Source organism: Adiantum capillus-veneris, chromosome 7 (assembly GCF_014529385.1).
Source record: "Adiantum capillus-veneris isolate H3 chromosome 7, ASM1452938v2, whole genome shotgun sequence".
Classification (NCBI taxonomy): domain Eukaryota; kingdom Viridiplantae; phylum Streptophyta; class Polypodiopsida; order Polypodiales; family Pteridaceae; genus Adiantum; species Adiantum capillus-veneris.
The window spans coordinates 125,196,708-125,216,475 of record NC_140937.1 but is presented as its reverse complement, the minus strand read 5'-3'; the positions used below and the strand labels follow the sequence as shown (position 1 = coordinate 125,216,475).

Here is a 19,768-nt window from a genome sequence, read left to right as displayed (position 1 = left end):
CCAAAAAACCCATGAGTTGAGCCCACGACCTTATTGGTCAAGGTTCTATCTTTAGTATGCTAGCCAATAAGCCCTTGTGGCTTTGCTTGTGAGGAGAGTCAAGAATAGCTAATATAATGTCATCCTTGCAGAGATTCACACACACCTAAAGATAGCAAAAGGTTGAAAGAGCTAATGATCCTCGAATGTGGTGATTAGGAGCTCATTAGAGAGCTATTGCAGAGAGTAACACACACACACTAATTTCCCTGGGCTTGAAAATGAAGCTATCTTTGTGTAGCCAACTCTAATCAAAGCAAGTGAGGGCTCTATGAAAAGGCATCGAGGAGCACTTCGCACACACACAAGTTGCACAAGCAAATGAACAATACAACGAGGGTAATGCTAATGTAAAATCGGCTGAAAATGGACACAAAGGATGCGCACTAATTGAAAAATTGCACACACAATCAAAGCTAAATGTGAGCTCCTCCTCACCTAATCACCAAAGAGTACTGGAGCATGCTTGTGCTCAAGTGGTGATTATGGTTTTGGATTATCAAGCTAATGCAAATAGAGATTAATTGATTGATAGGCCTAGGTACAAAACCGTCGGCTCTGATACCACTTGATGGGTTAGTGGATGCGGAAGCGTACTTCCTAATCACAAATGATTAGCGTTAGGCTATGGAGGGTGAAGCCTTAGCTTAACCATGGTGTTAAGGTTAGGGTTAGAGAGATGGTGATTATGGTTAGGTTATGTCAAGAGCAAGAGCATAGAGAGAGAGTATAGACACAATGATAGGACTCAAAATGCAATCCATTGATTAGAAAGTAGCCTCTCTCTATATAGGCTTTGTGCTTTACAATCATTGGCTAGAGAGGTTGCATTCTCTTGCTATTGGACCATGTCATCATCTTTCCTTTCCTAGGTGGCTAGAGGGCTTTCCCACACGGTGCCACCAATTGGGCTTAGCCTAACATTAATAATAGGCCACTCGGCGAGGATACGCTAGTTGGTGAGGACTTCATCTTCTTCTGCTTCTGCTAGGGTTTAGGCCATAGTAACAGGGAATGGCCATTTTAGGTCCCCGTTCCCCGTTTCGTGTTTCAAACGTGAGTATTCGAAACAGGAAATGGCATTTGATGCATGTTGCCGTTCCCCGTTCCGATTTCCCGTTCCTGGTAACTATGGAACTTTAGGCCCCTTGGCCGGGATCTGCATGTTAGCTAGGGTCTTTAGTGACTTGACACATCTTGCCAAGTCTGCAAGAAGAGGGGGCACCCATTTCAAGAGAGGGGGCTGATTTTTGCTTATTAAGTGCTACAGTGTGTGTGTGTGTGTGTGTGTGTGTGTGAGTAGTGGGTACAGGTGATCACAACTTTAATGGAAAGTTTGCCTTCTCCCTTGCTCTATGTAGCGCGACGATTTGCTCTCATGCATCTCTCTCTCTCTCTCTCTCTCTCTCTCTCTCTCTCTCTCCCCCCTTTGCACATATGGTAATGCCCCACTAGTTGGGCTTCTCAGATGACCATCTACAGTTATGGGGATTTTATGCGCGCTTGCCAAGGCAAGAGCCTTCTGTACAGTGCTAATCCCCTTTGGGTATGCACAATTCCATCGCGAAGGAATGCGAAAACGGAGAGTTTTCTCGTGTGAAAACTCATCCAATTTACAGGGGAACTGTCCCATTGCGTGCGGGAGCGTCTGACACACGGGTAGACGTGTTTGCTCCACCCAAAACAATCCAAAACAGAAAATTACAGCCTGTTGTGTTTTTTCTGCAGGTTTAGGGTTTTGCACCTACACTGTAGGACATTGCCAGGGGAGCCTCGGGAAAGTCGTGGGATCAATTCGTATGGCGAATCCACAATAGATACCTGTCGCTCTTGGGCGGGAAAAAAAAAGCGACTTCCGTGCTTCGTAGTCTCGCGATCTCTTGCGGCAGAGTCTTCTCTTGCTGACGTTGGTACCCCCTTTGAGTGAGGGCATGTGGTGCTTTTATAGCTCCGTGGCCACGGCACGAATAGCTGCTCGTGTAGAGATAGCGGGGCTTTTTTTTTTTTTTTGCGCTGTTCTACCCGAAATAGGGAGAGAGAATTCGTTGGCTGGTTTTGTTGCTTTATCTTCTAAGTGGCTGCCCACTTATTAAGTGGGCGGCCGACATATTTTAAAATTGGTCTGAACCTGCCCAAAAACTCAATAAAACCTTATAAGTTAAAACCAATGCATTTCACAACACTTCCCAGGCGTCCCTGGATGCAACCACATGCACGAATGCAATGCAAACATAGATTCCTCGCGGGAAAGCGTCTGCCTTCCCGCGATTGTTCCTGCTTTTCGTAAAAAGCTTCATTTAACCCATCTTTATTCTTGTGCTTGCGTTCTTACGCGTATTTTCTTACTGAGTTCGGATTTCCTCCTTAGCCTATGGGATGCCCCCTTACTGATGCACCCGTCACCCATCATGTGACGCATTAGGGGCACTCGTAACCCGGCCCTTTCCACCGAACTTACGGAAACTCCTTCGCGATGTTTATCGTCACCCATCAAATGACACATCAGAGTTGTCCGTTCCTGATGGCAGTTCCTGTAGCTACAATCTTTTTAACAGTTCTTAGTGCACATAATAAAATATCCTAAAAAAGAGATTTAATCATTAAAAATAAGAAAATAGTCCAATTTAGCAACAGCCGCCTGCAAGGCTAGGGGCTGATCTGCTATGTCTATAAGTGCTGAAAACTGAAAACGCTGATGCAAAGGGCTGATCTGACGTCGGAAAACTGCAAAATGCTAGCAAGGTCTGCAATTGGAAAACGCCAGGGAATCTGTAGCAAAAACGCCAAGCTGATCTTGTATCTGTTGAAAACGCTAGACTGGAACTGTAGTAGAAAATGCTAGGCTGATCTGTAGCCAAAAACTCTAACCTGCTCTGCTGTTGGCTGGAAACGCTAGGCCTCCTGCCGATCTTGCTGAGAAAGTGCACTATAAGTTGCTGGAACTTCTGTTGCCTCTTCTGCCAGAAAGTGCTAGCGCTAGGTTTTTTATATAGTAACTTAGCAGAATTGCCCTACCCAGTTTCCAAACAAAGTCACTTATTAAATAATAAGTGAAAGATGGATAAATAGGAAAAATGGGTTCTCTGCACTGTAAAATGCTCATGATGGGTACTGGCTGTCATGTTGATGATCTGCTGTGTGCAGCCAGAGGATATGCAACTACTCTAAGTGCTTGGACATGCACGACCTGTGCACAAGCTCACAAATGTGCCAGAACACTTCCTAAGGTGACCCGAACGTTGAACCTGAAGTAGCTTGTCCACATGCACATAGGGTTAGATGTGCACGTGACATCCCCTCCTTTTCAAAGTGAGGTATTGATACCGAGCTGCATGGCTTCCTTGTAGTCTGTCACCAACTCTAGGTAATCTTTGAAAAGCTCTTCTTCGACCCACACTGCCTCGTGGGTTCCTTGATCCTTGAACTTCAAAAAGTATTGTCTGACTTGCTTCTTTGAGCAATGGTGAAACCGATGCAACAACACTCGCTCCAGCTCCATGAATTCAGCTTTATCGATGATCTCGGGCTCTTCTGCTTTGGAAATGTCCTTCGGAGGTGTTCCCTGAAACACTTTCAACCAAGAAACATGAAAAACGTTGTGCATTGATCATGAGTTAGGCAATTGCAGTTTCATCGAAACTTCATTGGAATGGATGGCCAAAAGCTACCTCATATAGAGTCCGACCAATGGCCAAAAGCTCTGTCTTACAAGGCATAAGCTCCCGTCTTCATCGCTCTGTCTTACAAGGCATAAGCCATAAAGATGACTTGCAAGAGAAGGATCGATGACTTCTTTTTTTTTTTCAAACTGTTGTTTTTCTCAGAGGCAGTATAGCTAAGCCGCACACTCCAAGGACTTGGCAAGTTTTTTTGCCCGAAGTTACATGCCTTCAGATATCTTTCTTGCAGTGTAGCTTCTGGCAGAGTGGGATATCCTGAAATGCATGCCACGGAAACCCTAACAGAATACGACTTGAAATTTTTGGATACCTCGCAACAGGTGTCTCTTCTCGAGTTGGTAACCTTGGAGGTCCATTGTGATTTCTATGTCTTGGGACTACCATCACCGCTACAAGAACACTTTCTTATGGACCATGTTGCGGTCGGCTACAACCTTAGAGGAATTTAACCCTAATTGTTGGTGCAGGTTTCAGAAGGGAAAGCAAGTCAACTGTCGAGCTCGACCGATGTCGAGATTGCTTTTTAAGTTTCAATTTTGTCTGAGAATCTGTTTGAGAACTTGTTTGGTGATCGTGTTTGGAATTTGTTTGAAATGGATGGTATATGTTTTGAACCTGTCTTGGTGCCGATTTGAACCGTTTGACTTTGGTTTCAATACTGGTTTCAATGCTTGGTGCTTTACTCCCGGGTGAAGTAGTGAGAAATGCTTTTTTTGGTATTGTTTGAACCTCGAAATGACGCAGATGGGATGTCTGGGGAGCGTTTCGTTGTATGCTAGAAAAACCTCCGAACGACGTAGACGGGATTTCTAGGGAGCGTTTGGTTGTATGCTTGAACCTCCAAACGATGTAGGTTGTGGTCTAGGGAGCGTTTGGTTGTACCAGTCCTCTGAACTCATGGCCCAAACCTTTTTAGGTTAGACCTTCTGTCTCGGGGGAGTGCTCAATGGCGCTGTCCATTGTGTCTTGTAACATGCATATGTGAGCATTTGTGTTGCATTGTGATGTGCCAACCACTGAATATTCCTTATTGGATGAGATTCTTTTGGGAAGCCAACGACCTAAGAAATCAAGAGCTCGAATCTGGAATGAGATTCCTTATTGGATGAGATTCTTCTGGGAAGCCAACGATCCAGGAAATCAAGAGCTCCAATCTGGAATGAGACTCCCTATTGGATGAGATTCTTATGGGAAGCCAACGATCGAGGAAATCAAGAGCTCCATCCTGGAATGAGACTCATTATTGGATGAGATTCTTCTGGGAAGCCAACGACCCAGGAAATTAAGAGCTCCAATTTGGAAAGCTTCTGGCTCAACAGCAACCAGCGCGTTTTGCGGAAGTCCGTACAGCTACCACGTGGCACTGTCAGCGAAAATTGCGGGACTGTTTGTACAGGCTGCCACGTCAGCATGTTAGGAGAAATTGCAGGATTTCATACATCTACTGCCACGTCATCATTCTCCACGCTGTGTGTGTGGGACGGGGGGGGGAGGGGGGACTCCCTCTTTATTTAATCTCTTTAGGTCACTTGGGCCCCATCGGACGGGGGTTAGTGGCTTGACACGTCAGCTGTTTGTGACATCCCCCCTTCTTGAAAGAAAGTAATAGTCCGCAATTACAACATATTTGCAAAACAACTCAAATTAGCCAAAAAAAATTCCGAGGGTCATTCTGAGGGATGTTCTAACAAACTGCTGACGTGTCGATCTACTGAAGAACGGAGCTACCGGCCGAGGGGCCTAAACCCTAAGAAGAACAAGTAACAGAAGAAGTGTCACAAAGTGATGACGTGGTTGCCCAAGAGCAAAAACCCTAACCCTAATTTTTGCTAGAAACCCTAACTGCTGAAACCCTAATTCTGGAAACCCTAACCCTAAAACCTGCAAATCCTAATTCTGCTGCTAGAAACCCTAAAACTGCAGAAACCCTAACCCTAACCCTAACCCTAAGGGCAGCAGGGAGATTTTCGCGTTTTGCGCTGGCTGATGACATGGCAGACTATGGATTTCCGTTATTTACGTTGGCAGCTTTTTGGCTTTGCTTTTGGACCAGAAGCTTTTGAGTTTTAAAGGATTTTACTGTAACTGCTTTTCAGGCCAAGGGCTTATAATATGAGGCTAGGGCTCATTCTCTGGCATGCTTCCTGGAGAAGGTGCAGAGTGAGGAGTACCGGCTTGTACTTTGATGATGCAATATAAAGAAATACCGAAAGGGGCGCCAAGGTTTGGGGCCATTCCGCCACTCCGTGTCGCGTGTCGTCTCTCTCTCTCTCTCTCTCTCTCTTTCAGTTCAGTTGTTATTGAAGTGCTAAAAGTCTCTTCAGTCTATTCTTTTCTATTGGCACGTGGTGCTCGTCTTGTGACATTGGTATCAGAGCATCAGGCCTGTTCCTTTTTTAAAGCACACCAGTCCCACAAAAGAGCACAGAGAGCTATTGGAATTTTTACTTGAAGAATCTTTGCCCTCCAACCTGGACTAATCGCTAAGAAGAACAAGTAACAGAAGAAGTGTCACAAAGTGATGACGTGGTTGCTTGAGAGTAGAAACCCTAACCCTAATTTTTTGCCAAAAATCCTAACTGTTGAAAGCCTAATTCTGGAAACCCTAACCCTAAAACCTGCAAACCTTAATTTTTGCTGCCAAAAAGCCTAAAACTGCAGAAACCCTAACCCTAACCCTAAGGGCAGCATGGAGATTTCCGCATTTTGCACTCGTTGATGACGTGGCAAGCTGTACGGATTTCCGTGATTTACGCTGACAGCTTTTTGGCTTTGCTTTTTGACCAGAAGCTTTTGAGTTTTAAAGGCTTTTTACTGTAACTGCTTTTCAGGCCAAGGGCCTTTAAATATGAGGCTAGGACTCATTTTCTGGCATGCTTCCTGGAGAAGGTGCAGAGTGAGGAGTACCGGCTTGTACTTTGATGATGCAATATAAAGAAATACCGAAAGGGGTGCGAAGGTTTGGGGCCAATACTGTTTGGGGTGGAATTCCGCCACTCCGTGTCGCGTGTTGTCTCTCTTTCTCTTTCAGTTCAATTGTTATTGAAGTGCTAAAAGTCTGTTCAGTCTGTTCTTTTCTATTGGCACGTGGTGCTCGTCTTGTGACATTGGTATCAAAGCATCAGACGTATGCTTTTCTGAAAGCACACCGGTCCCACAAAAGAGCACAGAGAGGTATTGGAATTTTTTACTTGAAGAATCTTTGCCCTCCAACCCGGACTTTTTAGCCACTCCCACCCTTACTTCATCGCGCATCGAGCGCGCTCCCATCTTCACCGCTCATGTCTTACAGGGCATAAGCCAATTAAGATCACTTGCAAGAGAAGGATCCAGATTTGTTTCAAGTCACTCTTTTTCTCAGAAGCAGTGCCATGCAGGTGTTGATGTCTACAGCTACCAAGCAGCATACTCCAAGTACTTGGCAAGCTTTCAAGAAAAAAAAAAGAAAAGAAATTGCCCTAAGTTATATGATTTCTGACATCTTCCTTCGGAGTGCAGGCAGAGTGGGGTATCCTAAAATGCTTGCCATGGAAACCCTAGCAGATTATAACTTGAAAGTTCTCGACATCTCTCAGTAGATGTCTCTTCACGAGTAGATGATCTTGGAGGTCCAATGCGATTGCTATCTTGGGACTACCATCGCCATTAAAGAAACATTGTTTGTCCAAGAGCTGATGGACTATACTATGCTCGGCTACGACCTTATGGAATGAACCTAACCCTAATTTTTGGTGCAGGTTTCAAGATGGAAAGTCAGTCGACTTTTCGAGCTCGACTGATGTCGAGATTGCTTTTTAAGTTTGAAATTTGTTTGAGAACTTGTTTGGTGATCTTGTTTGAAATGGATGGTATCTGTTTTGAACCTGTCTTGGTGCCGATTTGAATTGTTTGACTCTAGTTTTTATACTGGTTTCAATGATTGGTGATTTTACTCCCGGGTGGAGTAGTGAGAAATTATGTTTGAGAATGCTTGTTCATACTCATGGCCCGGACCCTTGTGGTTATTTACGGGGGGAGTAATTTTGTTGTTACTCATGGCCCGGACCTGGATGGTTATGCGGGATGAGTATTAAGAAGTCTGAGCAGTGGTTACTCTCAGCACCTCCAAACGACGCAGGCTGCGGTCTGGGCGGCGTTTGGTTGTAAAAGGCCTCTATATCTCATGGCCCGGACCTTTTTATGTTATTTGCGGGAGGAGTGATGAGGGAGTCGTTGAACAGTTCATGGCCCGGACCTGGATGGCTATTTGCGGGGGGAGTGTTCATCGGCGGCTTTATGTTTCTATGTCTTGTAACATGCATATGTAAGCATTTGTGTTGCATTGTGATGTGCCAACCACTGAATATTCCTAATTGGATGAGATTGCTTGAGTATGTAATTTTAGTGCATCAAGACACCCGTGGAAGATCAGTACGGTATGGGTGTGATGGCTAATTTTACTACACCGGAATATCAAGAGTTCCGATCTGGACGAAAGGAGAAGCCACCTCCTTGATCAAAAGAGCAGAAAGGAGAAGCTAACTCCTTAATGAAAAGAGCAAACATGATTGTCCCTTAGAATGTCCCTCGGAAATTTTTGAGCTAACTTGAGTTGTTTTGCAGATATGCTGTAATCGAGGACGATTACTCTCTTTCAAGAAGGGGAGATGTAACAAACTGCGAACGTGTCAATCTACTGAAGAACGGAGCTACTGGCCGAGGGGCCTAAACCCTAAGAAGAACAAGTAACAGAAGAAGTGTCACAAAGTGATGACGTGGCTGCTTGAGAGCAAAAACCCTAACCCTAATTTCTGCCAAAAACCCTAACTGTTGAAGTCCTAATTCTTGAAATCCTAACCCTAAAACTTGCAAACCCTAATTTCTATTGCCAAAAACCCTAAAACTGTAGAAACCCTAACCCTAACCCTAAGGGCAGCAAGGAGATTTTCGCATTTTGCACTCGTTGATGACGTGGCAGGTTGTACGGATTTCCGTGATTTACGATGGCAGCGTTTTGGCTTTGCTTTTGGACCAGAAGCTTTTGAGTTTTAAAGGCTTTTTACTGTAACTGCTTTTCAGGCCAAGGGCCTTTAAATATGAGGCTAGGACTCATTTTCTGGCATGCTTCCTGGAGAAGGTGCAGAGTCAGGAGTATTGGCTTGTACTTTGATGATGCAATATAAAGAAATACCAAAAGGGGCGCGAAGGTTTGGGGCCAATACTCTCTGGGGTGGAATTCCGCCACTCCGTGTCCCGTGTCGTCTCTCTCTCTCTCTCTCTCTCTCTCTTTCAGTTCAGTTGTTATTGAAGTGCTAAAAGTCTGTTCAGTCTGTTCTTTTCTATTGGCACGTGGTGCTCGTCTTGTGACATTGGTATCAGAGCATCAGACGTGTGCTTTTCTAAAAGCACACCGGTCCCACAAAAGAGCATAGAGAGGTATTGGAATTTTTTTACTTTGAAGAATCTTTGCCCTCCAACCCAGACTTTTTAGCCACTCCCACCCTTACTTCATCGCGCATCGAGCGCGCTCCCGTCTTCACCGCTCATGTCTTACAGGGCATAAGCCAATTAAGATCACTTGCAAGAGAAGGATCCAGATTTGTTTCAAGTCACTCTTTTTCTCAGAAGCAGTGCCATGCAGATGTTGATGTCTACAGCTACCAAGCAGCATACTCCAAGTACTTGGGAAGCTTTCAAGAAAAAAAAAAGAAAAAAAATTTGCCCAAAGTTACATGATTTTTGACATCTTCCTTCGGAGTGCAGGCAGAGTGGGGTATCCTAAAATGCTTGCCATGGAGACCCTAGCAGATTATAACTTGAAATTTCTTGACATCTCTCAGTAGATGTCTCTTCACGAGCAGATGATCTTGGAGGTCCAGTGCGATTGCTATCTTGGGACTACCATCGCCATTAAAGAAACATTGTTTGTCCAAGAGCTGATGGACTATATTGTGCTCGGCTACGACCTTATGGAATGAACCTAACCCTAATTTTTGGTGCAGGTTTCAGGATGGAAAGTCAGTCGACTTTTCGAGCTCGATTGATGTCGAGATTGCTTTTTAAGTTTGAAATCTGTTTGAGAACTTGTTTGGTGATCTTGTTTGGAATTTGTTTGAAATGGATGGTATCTGTTTTGAACCTGTCTTGGTTCCGATTTGAATTGTTTGACTCTGGTTTTAATACTGGTTTCAATGATTGGTGATTGTACTCCCGGGTGTAGTAGTGAGAAATGATGTTTGAGAATGCTTGTTCATACTCATGGCCCGGACCCTTGTGGTTATTTGCGGCGGGAGTATTGAATGATTGAAAGTGCTGTTTTTACTCATGGCCCAGACCCTTGTGGTTATTTACGGGGGGAGTATTGTTGTTGTTACTCATCTCCCGGACCTGGATGGTAATGCGGGATGAGTATTAAGAAGTCTGAGCAGTGATTACTCTTAGCACCTCCAAACGACGTAGGCTGCGGTCTGGGGGACGTTTGGTTGTAAACGGCCTCTATATCTCATGGCCCGGACCTTTTTAGGTTATTTGTGGGAGGAGTGATGAGGGAGTCGTTGAACAGTTCATGGCCCGGAGCTGGATGGTTATTTGCGGGGGGAGTGTTTATCGGCGGCTTTATGTTTCTATGTCTTGTAACATGCATATGTAAGCATTTGTGTTGCATTGTGATGTGCCAACCACCACTGAATATTCCTAATTGGATGAGATTGCCTGAGTGTGTAATTTTAGTGCATCAAGACACCCGTGGAAGATCAGTATGGTTTGGGTGTGATGGCTAATTTTACTACGCCGGAATATCAATAGTTCCGATCTGGACGAGAGGAGAAGCCACCTCCTTGATCAAAAGAGCAGAAAGGAGAAGCTAACACCCTAATAAAAAGAGCAAACATAATTGTCCCTCAGAATGTCCCTCGGAAATTTTTGAGCTAACTTGAGTTGTTTTGCAGATATGTTGTAATCGAGGACGATTACTCTCTTTCAAGAAGGGGAGATGTAACAAACTGCTAACGTGTCAACCTACTGAAGAACGGAGCTACCGGCCGAGGGGCCTAAACCCTAAGAAGAACAAGTAACAGAAGAAGTGTCACAAAGCGATGACGTGGTTGCTTGAGAGCAGAAACCCTAACCCTAATTTTTGCCAGAAACCCTAATTCTGGAAACCCTAACCCTAAAACCTGCAAACCCTAATTTTTGCTGCCAGAAACCCTAAAACTACAGAAATCCTAACCCTAACCCTAAGGGCTGCAGGGAGATTTTCCGCATTTTGCACTCTCTGATGACGTGGCAGGTTGTACGGATTTCCGTGATTTACGTTGACAGCTCTTTGGCTTTGCGTTTGGACTAGAAGCTTTTGAGTTTTAAAGGCTTTTTACCGTAACTGCTTTAAAGGCCAAGGGCCTTAAAATATGAAGCTAGGGCTCAGTCTCTGGCATGCTTCCTAGAGAAGGTGCAGAGTCAGGAGTACCGGCTTGTACTTTGATGATGCAATATAAAGAAATAGCGAAAGGGGTGCCAAGGTTTGGGCCCAATACTCTCTGGGGTGGAATTCCGCCACTCCGTGTCGCGTGTCGTCTCTCTCTCTCTCTCTCTCTCTCAGTTCAGTTGTTATTGAAGTGCTAAAAGTCTGTTCAGTCTGTTCTTTTCTATTGGCACGTGGTGCTCGTCTTGTGACAAATGTTCCAAGGGACAATCAATTTTCTCATTCCAAATCGGAGCTCTTGATTTCCTCGATCGTTGGCTTCCCAGAAGAATCTCATCCAATAGGGAGTCTCATTTGAGTTTGACTGCTTTTCATGTAAACTGCTTTTAGAGGCCAAGGGCCTTCAAATATGACCCGTGGGCTCTCACTCTGGCAGTCTACTTGCGGGAGACATAGAGCAAAGCCACGGGAGTTGTACTCAATTGAAGCAATATAAAGAAATACCGAAAGGGGCGCCAACATTTGGGGCCAGTGCTCTCTTGTGGATTGGAACAACGCCACTCCCCATCTCGTGTCGTGCACTCTCTATCTCTTTCAGTTTAGTTGTTATTTGAAGTTCTTAAAGTTGTTCAATCTGTTCTTTTCCATTGGCACGTGGTGTCTGTCTCTCGTGACATGGGACCCGAGCCCTTGTGGCAGAGGCTAGCTTGCTTTGCTGCAGGCTCCCAGGCTCGGAGGTGAGCCCGTATTGGCTCTATGGCTGGGAGGCGAGCTTGATGTCTGCTCACTACGTGTGTCTAGGTGTGAGTTTGGCTTGTGTCATGTCATGTGTGCAGGATGGATTAGGCATGGGACTAATATTGGTATCAGAGCCGCTTCTTGCTCGTATGCACGACATGGCAACGTGCACAAAACCACTAGAGCTCATGGGGCCGTGATGGTCCAGCCTGATAGGCTCTTCCAACTCTCATATAGGGTGGTATGGGACGCTACTAGCGAGAGAGGAGGGCAAGGGGACACATGCCAGCCGGTGGTGGGAATCTGGTGAGTTCTTTTCATGAGGCAGTCACATGGATTCTTGGTATGTCATTATGGCCTCTTTTACGGTAGCTTCTACAGTGCAGACTGTTGAGTCTGGCTTTCCTTGTTTCAGAGGAGTTTACAGCGCAGATTGCTACATCTGGCCTTCCTAGAGTTTTACACAGCTTCCTGGCCCCATAAATAGGTGTCCAAGGGGAGGTAGGGCAATGCCTGGAAAATTCCCCCACGACCCAACAAGGAATAAATGAAATATGAGGGCGCCCGGACAAGGTGGGCGGCCGGACAATGCAGTCTAAATGCATATGCAAAGGGTGGCCAACTCGGAGGCACATTAGCCGTACATGCATGCCCTAGACCTGTGAAGCAACAGAGTGGTGTAAGTCTAACAGAGATTGGCTCTGCGCAGGAATTGGCACAAGACAATAGAGGTCTAGGCTGGCAAGTCAGGTCAACAGACGGCCAGGTCTGGCACAGCCTGGGGGCGGCTAGGCCAGGGCAACGTGAGCACAGGCGGCAAGTTCAAGTTGGCGCGCGCATCAAGGGCGGCATTTTTTTTTTCTTTTCCTTTTCCGCTCGCTACTTTCTTGCCAGCCCGAGGGTTTGATTTTTAACCCTTCTACATTTAGATGGCCTTTTTTGTAAAGTGACTGACCGTCCAGCCCATTTTTTTTTACTTAAGTGTGAATAGGCCCATTCATTAACATAAATGGCCCATTCCCCCTGGGAGTCTGAGTGGACATCGCCCCGTTAAACCCTGGTGTTTTTTGGACCTCCACGTGCACCACATGTGCCCTCGTTGCCTCCTCCATGCCCACCACCATATCCGATTTGTAATGGTTATGGTTATTATCCGCAGTATGTGGCACCTCCCGCTCCTTAACCGAAGACTTTCAAAGATGGTGGATCCCCATTCGATTTCTTCACCTTTTTTAATTCAAAGAAAGAAAGATACATGGAGGGATGCAAGATTTCCATGTGGCAGCATTTCTCAAAGGACATGCTATGCAGGGGTGGAGTTCTCTATCTGCCAAACCTCATGCTTCCTGGACAGGCATGCGTTCAGGATTTTTTTTGCTTGCAGTTACCTCACATCGCTTTTCCAAGTACAACTTTCTGCAGAGTGGGGCAATATGAAGATGGTCTTTAACGACACCTTAGGGGATTATAATTAGGGATTTTGGGATGTGTGTTTGCGAGTTTCTTTCTTCAAAAATTTAACCATGGAGGATCAAAGTGAGAGATACTATATTGGGTTGCCTTCATCAGTATAAGATTATTGCCTTTCTAAACACGTGACCACTATGCAAGAACTTATGAACCATGTGGCGGTTGGCCTGAAAGGAAGAAAGAATCTTCTAGTAACCAAAATAGTTAGAATCGTTTCACTCCTTGAGATCAGCGGAGCGAGGTACGACGACGTCTGCGGATCACACTAAAGTAAAGCGAAAGTCAGTGACAAGAAGGAAGATGCTTTGGATATAAGTTTCCTATAGCATACAAATGCTCTGACAATTGAACACCCACCTGCGAAGAAAGCAAAAACAAAACAACCATTGGACTTGCACCTGATGTTTATGGCTGCTCCAGATTCTTGTAGTGAGCTACTTGGAGCCCAAGGCAAAATGCAGGGCAACAATGCCTTATTGTTCTTGGATCTAGGCATAGTAGCTACGGTACGGGACGGGATGTTTAATACGCGGTGTACAATACGCGTACTAGACGTATTTTTGAGAATTCAAAAATAAAATACGTCAACTCTTTTAGATATGATACTTTAATAAGAACAAATGAAGCAGTTCATGGACCTCTCAATGACTCTTGAATATTTAACCATAGCATACATAAACAAGCACCATGAAGCTCCAAAACACAACTGATCAACTAGAAAAAGACATACGTTTTGAGCAAAAAAATGTTCGAATAGAAAACGTTATGAGACGTATTGTATGTTTCAATACGGGTCGTCGTGATTTCTAAATAAAATACGCGTATTTTAGCTGCTATGGATCTAGGAGCCTCTGAAAATGTTAATTCCTCTAATTTTGTCAGTAAGTCTTGAAATTGACTATGGATAAATGAGAATTCAGGGAACCCAAACTGAAGCCGAATTAGTTAGATGAGGTACCAGCAAAGTTACCCTACTGATTGGGTTGCTTCACTCTCTCTACTAGTACTCCCTCTAAACACCGACACTCACTTTTAGTCCTCACCTATGGCCTTCATGTTTGAGGCTCTAATGTAAGAAAAAGGATGTGTCTATGCCATAAAGACCTCCTCCCTTCCTCGAGGATCCGGTCAAGCTGCTTGTTTATAAATTCAAACTGCTATCTGTTTTGGTATAGCATGGGCTTGACCTTTCCAATGCCACTACTCGAGGATCAATGATGACATGCTCCTCTCTGTCGCATAGACTATCACACACAAGAGGAGATTCAATTTCCTGCACCAGACCCTCGTGTGCCCGTGCACATAACATGCACAATTTACTCATTCACACAGATGATACTTTGTTAAATTTGAGAAGTAATATTATAACGACAAGTACCTTTTTCAGAAGAATACAAAATTGATTGCTGCGTATATTCTTTGCCCTCAAATATGCTTGTATAAAGCTTATGTAGATGTAGTCTCTGTGCTATCGTATTTCTGTATATTTGGAATGTGTGCCAATCTGTATGTACAGTTGTGCAATTTAGATGGTGTCTTCATGTGTATGCAAATACCAGCTGGTTCTTACAAGCAACTTTCTTACATTTTAACACAGGAGTGGGTTCCACTATAGGAGCTGGTGTATACGTGCTTGTTGGCACAGTGGCCAGAGAGAAGTCAGGTCCTGCATTGACACTATCCTTTTTAATAGCTGGTATAGCTGCAGCATGTTCTGCCTTCTGCTATGCTGAGCTTGCAAGCCGATGCCCGTCTGCTGGCAGTGCCTACCACTATTCTTATATCTGTGTAGGAGAAGGGTAAGAAAGTGCTTACTTTTGGCTTTGAAACCTTTTCTTTATAGAAACATTGAAAATTGCATAACAGCTCTATTGTGCAGAGTCGCATGGTTAATTGGTTGGGCCTTGGTATTAGAATACACAGTGGGAGGTTCTGCAGTAGCAAGAGGCATTTCTCCCAATCTGGTATGGCTAAACTGAAATTCTAGTATGCTTCTCAGAAAATCTCTACTGATTGCACTTTTTTTTGGCTTTTCACTGAATGAGAGACGGGCTCACTTTGATTACCCAAATCGCAGAAAGACTCCTTATGTTTTGAAGATCTCAAAAAGGTCACAATGATCGACCTTTCTTTCTTAAGACTAGTTGATATCAATAAATTTTCTTTCAAGCTACGAAGAGAAAAAGCAAGAAAAAACACAAATTTTCTGGTTGCTTGGACATTTCTCAAGGCAGGTCCATAATTATGATGAAAAACCAACAGAGCATCTTTTGGGTAAAGACAAGGCCCTTGTGTACATGGCCTCATCTCTATGACTGGCTACTACTACTTACCTTGAAAGATCTAGCCATTGGGCTTCTTCTTGCTACATCATGATGGCCATCATTGTCACAAGTTTGGTGACGTGGCATGACCTGACCCCAAGGGGGTTAGAGCCACTAAAGACTTCTACTTGTTGATATGAATGCTGTATGGACCAGCCCGCAAATCGCGTAAGCTGCTGATGTGGCACTTTACGGGCCCCGTATAACGCGGAAGCTGCTGATAGCATCAGATTTTGACCCAGTTGCTTTCGGGGATGGAAGCTTTTCATGTTTACTGCTTTTCAAGGCCAAGGGCCTTCAAATATATGAAGGGGGTTCTCTTTTTGGCATTCCAGATTACAGGAAGCAGAGGAGAACCTGACTGTTGTACTTTGATTGGAGCAATACAAAAGAAATACCAAAAGGGACGCCGGGGTTTTGGGGCGAGTGCTCTCTGGGAGTGGAACTCTGCCACTCCTATCTCTTGCGTGAATTCTCTCTTTGAAGACGTTAATATATCATTTTGGGAGTGGAACTCTACCACTCCCATCTCTTGCGTGGATTCTCTCTCTGAAGGTCATTTTGGACGTTAATATATCATTTCATTTCTATCTGTGTGTGTGTGTGTGTCCAGCGTTGAGAATGAAACTCGAGTAGAGCGCGTTAGCATCGTTCCCTCGGCAAGCGGCCCACGGAGGAGCTGGTGTCTGTCTCGGGGGATCGTGAAGCAATGTAATGGCTATGACCATGAATCCCATGAAGGCCGGTAAGGCCAGTCTTGAGGAAGCTCAGGAACCTGTTCATAGAATCGGAATTACTCTGTCTCGAAGAATGTCAAGAATCTCAAAAAACTGAGTGCCGAACTTGTACGAGGCGCAAAAGACAAGAAGCTGAAAGTTAAAGGACCTGTGAGAATGCCCACCAAAGTGTTGCTGCGTTGCACATTACCACCCGCAAGTCTCCTTGTGGTGAAGGTACCAACACATGGGACCGATTTGAACTGCAAGTGCACAAGAGGGTTATTGATCTTCACAGCTCCTCTGAGATTACATCTATCACCATTGAGCCAGAAGTTGAAGTAGAGGTTACCATAGCGGATTCTTAGTTCGAATGGTGATTTGTTTTACATATAGAAATTTTGCTTTGTGGTTTTCAATTTTTATGGAATATGTTTATTTTGGTGCTACAAAAAAAGTGTGTGTGTGTGTGTGTGTGTGTGTGTGTGTGTGTGTGTGTGTGTGTGTTCGTGTGTTCAACTGCTTTGAAGTGCTAAAATTCTGTTCCAGTTTCTTTTCAGTCGGACTTGGTGCCTTCCCGTTACAATCATCTTAATCATCATATTCATGGCAGCGGGAGGAGCAACTAGTGGAAGAGGGGAAGAAGAGGGTCTGGGTGAGAGGGAGGTGTCACAAACTGATGACGTGGCGGACAGTAGTACGGATTTTTGTAGATTGCGCTGACATGCTGACGTGGCAGCAATATGGAACCTCCACATTCTGCGTTGACATGACACGTGGTAGGCTGTACGGATTTTCGGGATTCATGCTGGCTGCTTTTTGGGCCCAGTGCTTTTGAGTTTGAAACTTTTCATGTAACTGCTTTTCAATGGCCAAAGGGCCTTTTAATAAGAACCCAAGGCCACTCTTTCCCTCAGTTAGCTGACGAGCTTTTTAGCAAAGAGGCAAAGTTACTTGGAACGGGAACGGGGAACGGGAACGGGGAGCTCCGGAACGATACCGGAACGTATAGGCAGGGACCGGAACGGAAACGCCGGAACGGTCCACCAAAAAACGCTGAAATTAGCCTCAAAACAGCCTATAAGTTAGGAAACAACTATAAGCCAAGCTTCTAACACCTAGTTGGACAATTAGAATCATGTTCAAGCATGTTTCAAGTTTCAACATGTCGCTTGTGTGCGTTAGTGGTTGAGGACGTAAATTCAATTTACCGGGGTTGTAGACACCTCACAACATACTAAGCGCATCACAAATAACATTATCTAGGAAGTGCAAAGATTGAAGAGCTCAATAGACAGAAAGACGGAGTAAAAACTTAAAAGACTATGACTATAAATTCAAGTGTGGCTTATAAGGCCAGCCAAGGCGCTACAAAAAGGTAAGCATTGAGAAAAGATAAGAGTCGAGGCTCAAGAGTAAAGACTAGCCACTAGGGACTCAAGAGCTCAATACATAGATGCCAAAATGCCATAATGGAAACATGTCAAGGCCCAAGGGCCAAGGCTCAAGGATCAGTGGGTGGTAGAAGAGCCAGCCTGCCAATCTGTAGTGGTGTCATGGAGATCATGGATGTCATCCCAATCCTCATCCCCAACAGGCTCGTCCGCATCATCCACTTCATGTAAAACCTCTGTAGATCCACCCTTTCCAAGTATCTCCTCCTCTGCCTCCATCTCCCATTGTAGAAAGGGATCTGATACTTTGGATGCCGACTTGCAAGGCATACGCAAGTTTGCACTCACAAATACAAGATCATTTGCTTTCTCCACTGCAAGTCGGTTTCTCTTCTTGGATGCAACGTGGCTGTAAACACTCCACAATTGCTCCAAGCAAGAGGAGTTAACCGCTTTGCTGAAGCTCTGGCCCATCTGAGCCATAGTCCTGCCACCACAAAACTGAGGAGATCTTGGTGCGATCAACTTGGGCATCGGCAAGCCCAAATGATCCTCGCATATCCCTGTACATAGCAAGTTGATCCTTGATTTTGCGGCGCTCTTCTCGATCATGGTGAAACATGGTCAAGATCTCGTTCCATTGCTTGGTCACCTCCCCATCATGCTCCTGTCCTGCACCTTGAAACTCTGGATCCAGCACAAAATCCACACCATGGAAAGGGGAAGCATAGGCGTCCCATCTGCTCTGACAAAGCAGGTTAATCTCCTCAAACCTGTCTGCATCTGGCTCAAGTGTTTGGAGGGCCTCCACCATGCGATCCATGGCCTCATAAACCTTGCCAATGCAAGGTTGCATGCCATCAACTACTCGAAGCAAGTGGAGTACCGACTGTACCATATGGTCTATAGTCTCAGTGACTCCCAAAACTGGGGATCCTCTGACTTGCTTGCACATAAGATCCCTGCGACTAAACTTGCGTAGGATGAGGAAATGTACTCCGTACTGATGAGGGTCTGCCGCACTGCACTCTAACATTCGCATAGGCGATGAACCATTAGGTGGTTGTAGGCAAAGCGGGTCTCACAATACTTCAAGAGAACCTTGCCCCCTTACCGCTTCAAGAATGCAGCACGAAGGAGATTGTGATTGTTGATGAAGGACACTAGCTTGGACGCACTTGTAATGAGAGGCTCAATCCAAGGTAGGCGCCCTATATCCTTTAAAAAGTTGCTGAGACAATGTGCCATACAAAATGACACTTTGATGCGGGGATACATGCCCTCCAAAATGGCACTGGCTGCCCTGTTTGATGCCTCCGCATCCGTGACAAGCTGCAACACCACCTGGGCCAATGATCTCTATGGCAGACGCCCACTCTCCTGCAAGCACATCGGCGGATTTCCTTGTTTCTGTGGTGTCATGTGAGTGGGCAAAGTACATCTCTCCCTTGCAATAAGCCACAAGCCCATGAATGGATCTCCTCCTGGTGTTGCTCTATCCATCTGCAATGAGTGTGCTCTATCCATCTGCAATGAGTGTCACTCTATACTTGGCCCATTGTCGCTTCATGTTTACGGTTGCCATCTTCACAACGGCCTTCTCTCTATCAAGAAGAGTAGTACGGAGGGCCTCTGAAGTGGATGGCACGTAGCGTGGCCCGTAATCCCCAATCCTTGTGCACATTGCCTTGAAGTAGTCCGACCTATACAATGTACATGTCACAAAGGTCAAAAGTGAAGACAATGTAAATTGGAAAACAAACATACTAGTTATGGTCATGATATGAAAGAGCATTGAGAACTTGGAACTTACGGAGCCTTTATGAAAGGGATATGATCGTGATAAATAAAGCGGGCAACAGCGGCATCCACATCCTCCTCCTTTTTTGGATCCCATGACGCATCTAGAGTTCGTTGATGATGGGTGGGAAGAGAGGGAGTGATCGTTTGAAATGATGTTTGAGCCGCCGCACTACCACCTCCAACGGAAGCGTGCGAATGAGTGGTA

At 45.1% G+C, this 19,768-nt stretch overlaps 1 protein-coding gene and 1 pseudogene across 4 annotated transcripts in view; both read left to right on the top strand.

Moving 5' to 3' along the window:
• Positions 1-19,768, top strand: part of LOC147454569 (cationic amino acid transporter 4, vacuolar-like) — a 68,705-nt gene that overhangs the window by 8,734 nt on the left and 40,203 nt on the right. For all 4 annotated transcript variants that reach the window (XM_086516482.1, XM_086516480.1, XM_086516481.1 and 1 more), the window contains exons 2-3: positions 14,924-15,125; positions 15,206-15,290. In XM_086516482.1, coding sequence (XP_086372608.1) covers positions 14,924-15,125; positions 15,206-15,290 — 287 coding nt within the window. The remainder of the gene's footprint in view (positions 1-14,923; positions 15,126-15,205; positions 15,291-19,768) is intronic.
• On the top strand, positions 16,115-18,217 carry LOC147454570 (small ribosomal subunit protein uS10z/uS10x pseudogene; annotated as a pseudogene).